At 35.3% G+C, this 9,630-nt stretch overlaps 1 protein-coding gene across 1 annotated transcript; it reads right to left on the bottom strand.

Moving 5' to 3' along the window:
- Positions 1 to 1,312: 1,312 nt before the first annotated feature.
- LOC141817905 (NAC domain-containing protein 58-like) lies at positions 1,313 to 2,556 on the bottom strand. Its single transcript, XM_074705516.1, is given in 4 exon segments — positions 1,313 to 1,890; positions 1,953 to 1,994; positions 1,996 to 2,252; positions 2,339 to 2,556. Coding segments are annotated over 4 exon segments (840 nt in total). The 5' UTR covers positions 2,508 to 2,556; the 3' UTR covers positions 1,313 to 1,518.
- Between the last annotated feature and the right edge of the window lie 7,074 nt (positions 2,557 to 9,630).

Below are 9,630 nucleotides of genomic sequence, written 5' to 3'. Positions count from 1 at the left end.
AAATACAAAAGATAAAAATTATCAAAAATATTATAAATACCAAAAAAAACTCAAAAATTATTAAAAATAAAAATTATAAAAAATAGAATAAAAATATTTGAATTTTCCTGCATCATTAATCCAAAAATAGATGGTCTGATCTCATATTTCGTCCATCAAGTAAATTCAAGAAGTGTGGTGATTCGACGTGGTGATCCAGCATCACTAGTAGTTAAGTTATATACTCATGTGTGTGAATTGAACCATGATTATCTTAAGCATACACCCATCTCTTACCATCACACTAAGTCTTGGGAGCCGAGGTTTTCTAGCATCATGCTACTAGCTCATGGGTGCTATTGCTCCATGTTATGCTTCAATATTTGACAAATTAGAAAACCACATACACTATCTTTGATAAATATTCAAAACAAACACTCAATTTTGATATTCAATAAACTTATTCTTGAAAATGTCCTCAGCCACACTATGAAAGTAAAAAAGCTTAGCTTCTTTTTTTTTTTTTTTTTTTTGCCTAAATTGAATTGAATCAGAAAAAAAATTCATCAAGCACTTTTGTTCAGAAATTCATTGATATCATAAAAAACTTGAATTCGTGTTAAATTGACTTGGTTGCACTACTAGTGCCCTTTAAATCATCTTTTTTTTTAAAAGAAAATGATTTTGCTAGCTTTATGAATGAGTTTTGATCAGATAGTAATTGATGAACTTTATAAATTAAATTTATTTTAAATTTGTGTCATTATACTTTTGATAGTGCTTTAAATTCATTCATATATATATATATATATATATATATATATATAGTGTGACCCTCTATATATTTTGTTTTCTTCAAAAAGTCCTTCCTTTGGGACTATCAATAAGTATTGATAAAAATACTTAAAAGAACTTAGATTTGTTCGAAATTCCATGTTCCAAATTTACACCATTGATGACCCTAAAAGGATTTTTTTTTTTTGGATAAGAAGAATTTTTTTTGGATAAGTAAGAATTTTTTGGATAAGGCCCTAAAAGGTTTTTGAAACAATATAAGATGAATTTAAGGACCATTAGCAGTCCCAATGATGTAAAATTGGAATAAATGAGATCTCTTTAAGGCTATGAATAGCTTCTTAGTTAAGACTCACCAGACTTACAAAATTTATTTATTTTTTTAAAATAAATTCCAAATTTTTAAGATCGTTAATGAACTAAATTGGACTCAAACAACAATGTAAACCTCTCTTTTTAAATCCATGACATGTTATTTTTCAGCACCAATTGCAGCACTGCAATCACAAATTTCAGAAACATTTCTCAATTTATTCAATTCACAAAAAAGACATGCCCAGATCAGTCACGTGGCAGAAGAAGAGAACACACTAGCAAAAACCATCAACTGGGCTCGTCCCAAGTTCTAAACAATCTTGCAGTTGCACCAGCCTCCTCCTCACGCTGTCCAACACCAATCAATTTTCTTTCTTTCTTTCTTTCTTCCAATCATCTCTCCCGTCGGCCATTTCACCATTTCCTCCTTCACTGCCATTCAAATTGAGAGTTGAAGAGCATCTGCTGATCCAGGAGACACCGGCCGGCCATCTGCGAGTAAAGTGTGGAAGAGCTCGAAGCCATGGGGACAGGGGATTCTTCTTGGCCCTCGTTTCTGTAGGCATCGCCGTTATCAGCCGAGAGATGAGTCGCACTGGACTGGCCGCCCAGGAGCAAGGCCGACTCGAACCCCTGCGGCGTCATAGGCAAATGGTCGAACAGGTGGTGCAGCGACGAGTAGTCGTACGAGTAATCAAGGACTGAGAGGGAGGATCCTTGCTCTTGGGCCGCCACCATTGCGGCGGCCGATTCGAGCTTGTAATTCTTGTTGTAAATCCGGCAGAGCACCCAATCGTCCAACTGTAAAATATCAAAGCGAAAGCTCGTGATGTGAACATGATCGGAGACGGAGAGATTATTACCCTCATGGAGGAGGTCCTGAATTTCATGGGCTCGTAGTTGAAGGCTGCTCGAGTGGGCGTCGGCGAGGCGAAACTCGTGCATGATCCAGTTGGTCTTCCTCCCCTTCGGCGGCCGGCCCTCGTAGAACACCAGCACCTTCTTGAGGCCGACCGTCCCGCTGCCTCCCCGAATCGGCTTGTCGGTGCCGGTGGCCTTCCAATAACCCGAGGCGGCTGCGCGGTTCGGCCGGATTCCGTTGGGATACTTGCGGTCCCTGGGGCTGAAGAAGTACCACTCCTGCTCGCCGACCATGGCCTTGGCTGCAGCAAGCGCAAAGAAAATTAGGACGCGGAGCTGTCTGTCGCATGCGATTCGAAGGTGCATGAGTCGCAGGCACTGCGATTACCGGGGAGCTCCCAGGGGTCGTACTTGTAGATGTCGACCTCGGCGATGATGGAGACAGGGCAGGGCTGGGAGGCGACTTGGTTGCGGAGGTAGTGGAGGATGAGCTCCTCGTCGGTGGGGTGGAAGCGGAAGCCCGGAGGGAGAGGTGCAGCAGCAGCAGGGTCGGACATGGCTGGAATTGCCGAGCCTTGTTTTGGAAGTTTGTTTGATGATAAAAGATGGAAATTATTGTTTGAAATCATGTCGAGACACGGTTCGAGCTGCGTTTTTATAGCCCCAAACTAGATATTTAATTTGACTTCCTCTAATCTAATTTGATTTTAAAAAAAAAACAATATTAAATATGAAAAAGGAAAAATAAAGGATCATTTTCCTCTTAAAGTAAAAGTAAATGGATAAAAAGTAAAGATATAAATGAAAATAAATAAAATGAATAATTTTAGAGTAAGGATTAAAAAGGCACCCTTAATTATTATTTTCGATGCCCCATCATAGTTTTCTTCTCAAAATACTTTTATTCCTATATTGTTGTAATACTTACGGAGTAGCTAATATATGTAACAAATACACAATAATATTGCTATAATATATTAAAATAAATTATTTTTTAAAATTTAATTTGATTAAAAATACTATATATAGAGTACATTTATATGAAAATTTTATTTTATGAACTTGATTAAAATAATTTTAATCAAACTTAAATACTTTTAATTAAATCAATACTAAATTTTTTAATATAAAATAAAGATAGTTTCAGGATAAGAAATACGACGGAGGACTATTTTTAACTTTTTCTTTGAAAAAAGATTATCTTTTGACAGAAAATGATAAAAGGAGCCTCCTTTTTATTTTTAGCCTATATATTATATAATATATATATATATATACTTAATATTTTATAAGATGTGAAATATTACTTTATATTATATTTATTTTGTAATGTGAACAGGCGATGAGTCCATCATTGTCAAGGAAACTAAACTAAAATTGGAGGTGGGCACTTACTTTCCAAACTAGAGGAGAAAGTAGTCAGTCAGCCAAAGCAAGGACTTATAATTATGCCTTGAACTATTTCTCTTCTTCTTCTTCCTCTCTTTTCAATTATGCCTTGGACTGTTTCTTTGCTTCTCTCTTTTCAATTATGCCTTGGACTTATTAAAAGGCTTGACAGTGACACTCATCTCATCCTCAATAATTCTCTACACTTTTCAATTAGCAGCAAACACTTTTAGTTATTATCAATTCTCTCTTTTACAAATTCGATTAATTAATATCATCATCAATTCTGTGTTTTTATTGTAAGAGAGTGAATACATAAGGTTCAATTTTTATCAATCTCTAGAACGATCGATAATGGTTAAACATATAAGTGTGCATATGTGATGATCAAAATGATAACAGTATAATCACTATAAAAATAAATAAATTAAGAATACACACACTAAAAAGATTCTCTAATTCACCTGGCCTATGCCTCTGCAATATGAATGATATATACATGTCTAGCTAGGACACCTCGATACAATATGCTAGGATCATCCTAGGTGAGTCCCCGGGGCATAACTGAGTTGGTTACGATGTAGCAGAGTTGCAGAAGAAGACAAGGGTTCGAATCCTGACGAAGCCAGGCAACACCCTCCTACGTTGTGACCAATTACAGTTTCCCGATTTACCTCCTCACAAATGGTCAGGAGGCCGATCGTGTGGGGCCGTTAAGGTGGCGAATTCCACCTTTTGCAGAATAGGATCATCCTAGGTGAGCTCCCGTCATAGCTAAAGATCTTTTAGCCAAAGTTTATAATACAAACCAATCAATATTTTCAAATGTAGCAAGCTCATCAACAAGAATCACAAAACTGGCTGTTTTTTTAATGCAGTGAAAAACCTAATGATAGAAGAGATTATCAAGAGCTTAATGAAGATGGAGCTTTCAGATATGTCCAAGCTTTTGGATTGCTGTAGGCAATTTCTCTTGATGAAGTATTGGTGTTTTTGAGTATTTTCATTGAGCATATCATGAAATATCTCCAAGAGATTTTATATATTTGACCCAATCTTCCACATTCTAAGCACCTTTAGTTTATTGATGCGTGCTAATTACAAATGCACGGTCGTCATCAAATAGTAAAATTATTATTCACTCGGACTGTGATGTTGATTATCATTTATGTGCAAAGGAGACTATTTTGATGAATCAAAATCAGAAATAGCTAGTTATAAAAAGGAATTAAGTAAAATTAACAGAACCGAATAAAAGCGATGGAAAAAATCATATCTTGAGATAATTTTAAGATTTCAATTTCACCACGATGATCTTTGACAATTTAATTATGAATCTCTCTCTTACCTCAATGTTAGATTATGCTTGAAGGTTATTTATCCTAAGGTATCAATGTTATCTCTCGAAATACACCAATGTATCTACTCTAACGTGGGTTTTATTCTCATGGTCATTGAATCAGGATAGACTCTTTACACTCTATGACAACTAATATTATCCTCAAGAGAGTTTGATCTACTTTTGTGATCAAACACTCAAGTCAAGTTCTATAGATACGAGATTAGAGTTCGATTAGAGTTCATCACTAAGTTCATCCTCTAATCTCTAATATATGCAAATGTACGTTAATACATCTATAGTTAAGCATGATAAAACTGAATCAAAAATTGAACATATTGTTAATAAAAGAGAGAAATTATAAACATCAATTGTCAACTTAATATCGGGTTACTCTCTAATACTAGAATTAAGAAAACTACTCTATAATGTTAGAAATACAAGCCAATGACGTTGTAGCTCCTTTGATGTCATGGATGCGGCTTAGCTCCTCCTTGATCCCTTGTTACGGGATCAAGAGATCCCCCTAAATCACCAAATACCTTGTAGTCATCACCCCTTGCTTCCTTTTATAATTTCAGAACCTTGATAGAATTTTCTAAAAAGTAGGACAAACTCTAACATAATTTCATAAAAATAAAGTGTGGCTAATAGAATTTTCTAAAAATAAGGAGAGGATAAGAGAATTTCTTAAAAATAAGGGGGACACATTCTTTGACATTCCATGATAGTGGAATGCACCACGGGCAGGTCATGGTGCATTCTGGGCTTGATTTCCTCATTGTTCAATATGGACCAAGGCCTGACCATGGATATTGCTACTTCTTGTTGATGCTCCTTAGGAAAATCTAACTCTTTGGATGATCAATAGTCGTGGATCATGATGCAATATATTTATTCAGACTTTGCGTCTCCAAGCATGCTCCAATGTTAAAATCTAGACTTCCTGTCAATATAAAGCATAAACCGTAGTCATCTAAACTACAATGATGAAATAGATGCAAATGTTAGAAGTTTATATAAAATATGCTCATGTAATGCAACAAATGAATGCTAAATATGCCAAAAATATATGCATGATTAACACACATCAAATACGCTCAAACTTAAATTTTTTGCTTGTCCTTAAATAAAGCATGCAGTTAAAACTAATGTATATGAATGAGGCTCATCATCCTTGACGAATTCATCTAATCTTATCACATAGTTTTATTAATGAGCATAGGCATACGAATTATTTCATTGTTATCTAACTTGAAAGTTCTTTGTGTTTCTTTGTGTGTTGTGCAATGTAACTTGACTTTAAAGCATCTATTACTAATCCAAGTTATTTTGTTATTCCATTGTGTTCCCATATTTTTCAATGCAAAAGGCAGATTATCTACCACATGCAAGGCTTGCCCCCCCTAATACTTTATATTTTTCACCCTTGGTCTCAAAGAAGCACTCAATGTTGAAATAATTTCTCAGTAACCATTCAATCTCAAACGGGTACTTAATTTGCTTCTTATTTTCATTTCATTTTTCTTTTCGCATTTTTCATAGAAATTTTTTTCTTTCATTTTCCAGATGAATCTCTCGACTCAAGTGTTTTTCTAGTAATCAAAATGCAATGGAAGTCCTGACAACCCTAGATTTGATATGTGTCACGAATAGGGTTGCAAATTGATTTAAATTTATTGAAAACCCACAATTAATTCAAACAAACGAAGTATAAGGGCCTCGAGTCGTATTTTTCCAAGTGGCTAATAGAAAATCATTTAATTCGAGCTTACGTGTCATTCTTTTTAGGGTTTTCTATGAAAATGGGGGTTTAGGTGTTTTTCAAAATAATTTGTAATTAAAAATTATCAAGTGGACGAAACAATGCAAGACACTAACCTAAGATGAAAGTACTTAACCAAAGTATCAAAGTAAACCTAAAATGCAATGCAATTCAAGATAAGGAATACAACTTACCCTAGTTATACTCTTAAGTAATTTATGAAATTCAACTTTCAATTTTTCCAAGGTTATAGGAAACCATAGATCACTCTAAACCTATCATCAATGCCATGAAATACACATCTAAAACATGAAATGCAAGCTCAAACCAACCTACCCTAGCAAATCGATACATGGAAAATAAAATAGCACGGAACAGTGATGGCAATCCAGATAACACAAAACAAAATGGAAATCAGCCTTAAAACAAGGAAGCTAAGCAAAATAACACTAGAACACACCCAAAACAAACTTGTCTAGTAATAGGAGTTAACCCTACGAAACCAATTTAAGAGTGTATGGTAAATATGTTAACTACAATAACAATCAGAAATGAGTAAATAGCAGAAACAACATCAGAAACATGTAAATGCATCCATCCTTCCCCTTTTCGATTGCTTCTCCTCAACTTGGTGGCAATCAAGCTGGTGAATCCAAAATGTGGCTTCAATGATCCCTCTGGAGTCTTCAACGTGGTCTCTGGTGTTGTTTACTCGCTGCCCGACTCTGAAAAACCCAGAAAAACCCTTTCCAGCCAAGAACAGAGGCTTGCACGAGCTATTTTGAATGGCGAAAACTGGATTCCTTGTATTCTCTTGGCTCCGATCGATTTGTTGATGGTATAGGAGCTAGCCACGAACCTCAGAGAACCCCTCAAAGGCTCGCGGCTTCGGATTAAGCCGTGGATGGCCGGAACGTGAGAAAATAGGGAAGTTTTCGTCGGTGAATCCCTCGCTGTCGCACCTCCTCCAGCTGTCGGAATATACCCAATCGATCAGTTTTGGACTCCTCAAGGAACAAGGATTGCAACGGAATTGGTTTGGGAGGAAGGGGTGGTCGTGTGCGTACGTCACCAAGCAGGGGAAGCCGTTCGGGATGATGAACAGTGGTGCAACCCACTGTTCATCGATTAAGGTTCTGTTTATATACCTCTGATTAATCAAATGATTTGGGCCCTTGATTTTTGATCCTGTGATGGAGCTTTGATCTGGGGTTTAGGGCAGCCTAGGGTTTGTGAAAAAATGATAAATCTTGATCAGACTTGAGTTGGGTCATGTCCTCCATGTGAGTTTGATCAATTTGGGCAAATTGGCTCGATTCGATCGCGGTTGGACTCGATCTTGGTCCAATTTGAGCCCTACAATCAATTAAACTCAATTAATGCAAAAATTCACAATTAAATCATGAAAATTATAATCAAGCCTCAAATCATGCAATATAGGACAAATATGAATGAATCGATTCATTTCATAATTTATTTTCATGTAAAAGCCCAAAAATAAATCGATTAAAAATATATAAAACTCTAACTCATCAAATTCCCCCACACTTACCCTTGAGTGTCTCGCTCAAGTCAACAAAATAAACTAAGATTGTACCCCCCCCCCTTAGGTCATTCTTAATCATGATTAGAAATAATTTAAAAGAGAATTATCTAAGTTGTAGAGTCTCAAAAACTTAAACTCATGGACTAGACCTTTGAACTCGATTAACCACATAGCAAGTTTCACCTTTCATGATTAATTGAGATAAATGTATCACGCTAAATCTCACGAGGTTATTTTCAATAAATAAAATCAGTGGCTCTCATACTAAATTCTAATTCATGATCAAAAGGAAGGTAAAGCTCACTCAAGCAACTTAAGTTTCATGCATTTTCATAGGCTTGCTTGTTTTCTACTCTCCACTACCATTCTTAATTTGGAATCCACATCTATTAAGGATTATTCAAGATATATAAGAATTCATGAACTGATATCAATGAAATAAAAAATTATAGAAAGAAAATTTCAAGAAAAGTGCTTTAAGGAAATTCAAGTGTAGTGGTAGACATGGATACAATTAAATATTAATCAATGATCCCTTGCCCTCTTTTCTAATTCCTTTCTTTTGTATCATATGTGTTTCTGTTTGTTCTTCAATTCCATGAAACCATTTGGGTCTAAGCTCCTTCAATTTCTTTTCTTGATACATGCTTCTCATCCTCCCTTCATTTTGTTTCAATGTTGCCATATATGTGTCATCTTTTGTTTCCCCTTTGAAACCAAGCCTAATTTCTTCACATTTAGGTTTTACAAGAGCTAAGAAATAGCAACCAATCATCAAAAATCAAAATTCACTTCACATGAAACCACAATTTCAATGTATCAATGACACGTTTAATTCAAAAAATTACTGAAATTGAATCTGAAATTTGGCTTGTTCTCTCTTGTTTCTTGCTATTTTTCCTCCATTCTTTTTTCATCATGAACATGATTACTAATGCCAATATCCATGCAAATTTCTGTGCAATTTAGATTCGGATCAGCCCCTCCAAAATAGCAAAACCGGTTGGAAAAACTAAACTATTTTTTTCTGGTTTTCTAAATTTTTTTTTTCTGTTTCAATTTTTTATTTTCCTTTTGCTGCCTTCAAAACTCTGGGCAACTTGATATCTAAATTTGTTGTTTAGAAAGCAACTGAATTAGAGTAGGTTTTATCGTGGTCCAATCACTGATCAGAATCTTGAAACTCCACTTGAAACACTTGATACAAACTTCTCTTTTTTTTCTGATTTTTTTTTCTGCTCTGATTTTTTTCTCTTTCAATTTGATCTTGCTGATCTTGCTTCACAAGTTCTTGCATTCCAATTCTGCTTCTTCAAATGAGCTTCCATTGACTTGTTGAAAATAATCTAAGCAAGATAACTCAATTTTCCAACAACTTGTGTTAATTTTGGCACCACTTATGCATTTCACAATGATAGCAGGAGTTTCAGTTTATTATCCTTATCAGTTTATTATCCTTATCAGTTACACAACAAAAGCATTTCTTTAAACCCCTTTATAGATGCACAACATTGTAGCTTTAGTAGATTGTATTACAGCAAGTAACAAGGGCTTCAAAAATTACAAAATTGGCACATTGTTCACTTGTTTTGGCACATATGGCTTGCACTTGATTTCCATTTGGTTTACAAGCTCAATTCC

Source organism: Curcuma longa, unplaced genomic scaffold (assembly GCF_044706935.1).
Source record: "Curcuma longa cultivar G26 ecotype Majalengka, Jawa Barat unplaced genomic scaffold, ITB_CL_G26_1.1 contig_22483, whole genome shotgun sequence".
Lineage (NCBI taxonomy): Eukaryota > Viridiplantae > Streptophyta > Magnoliopsida > Zingiberales > Zingiberaceae > Curcuma > Curcuma longa.
The sequence above is the reverse complement of the archived record's forward strand: the minus strand, read 5'-3'. Positions and strand labels throughout refer to the sequence as shown.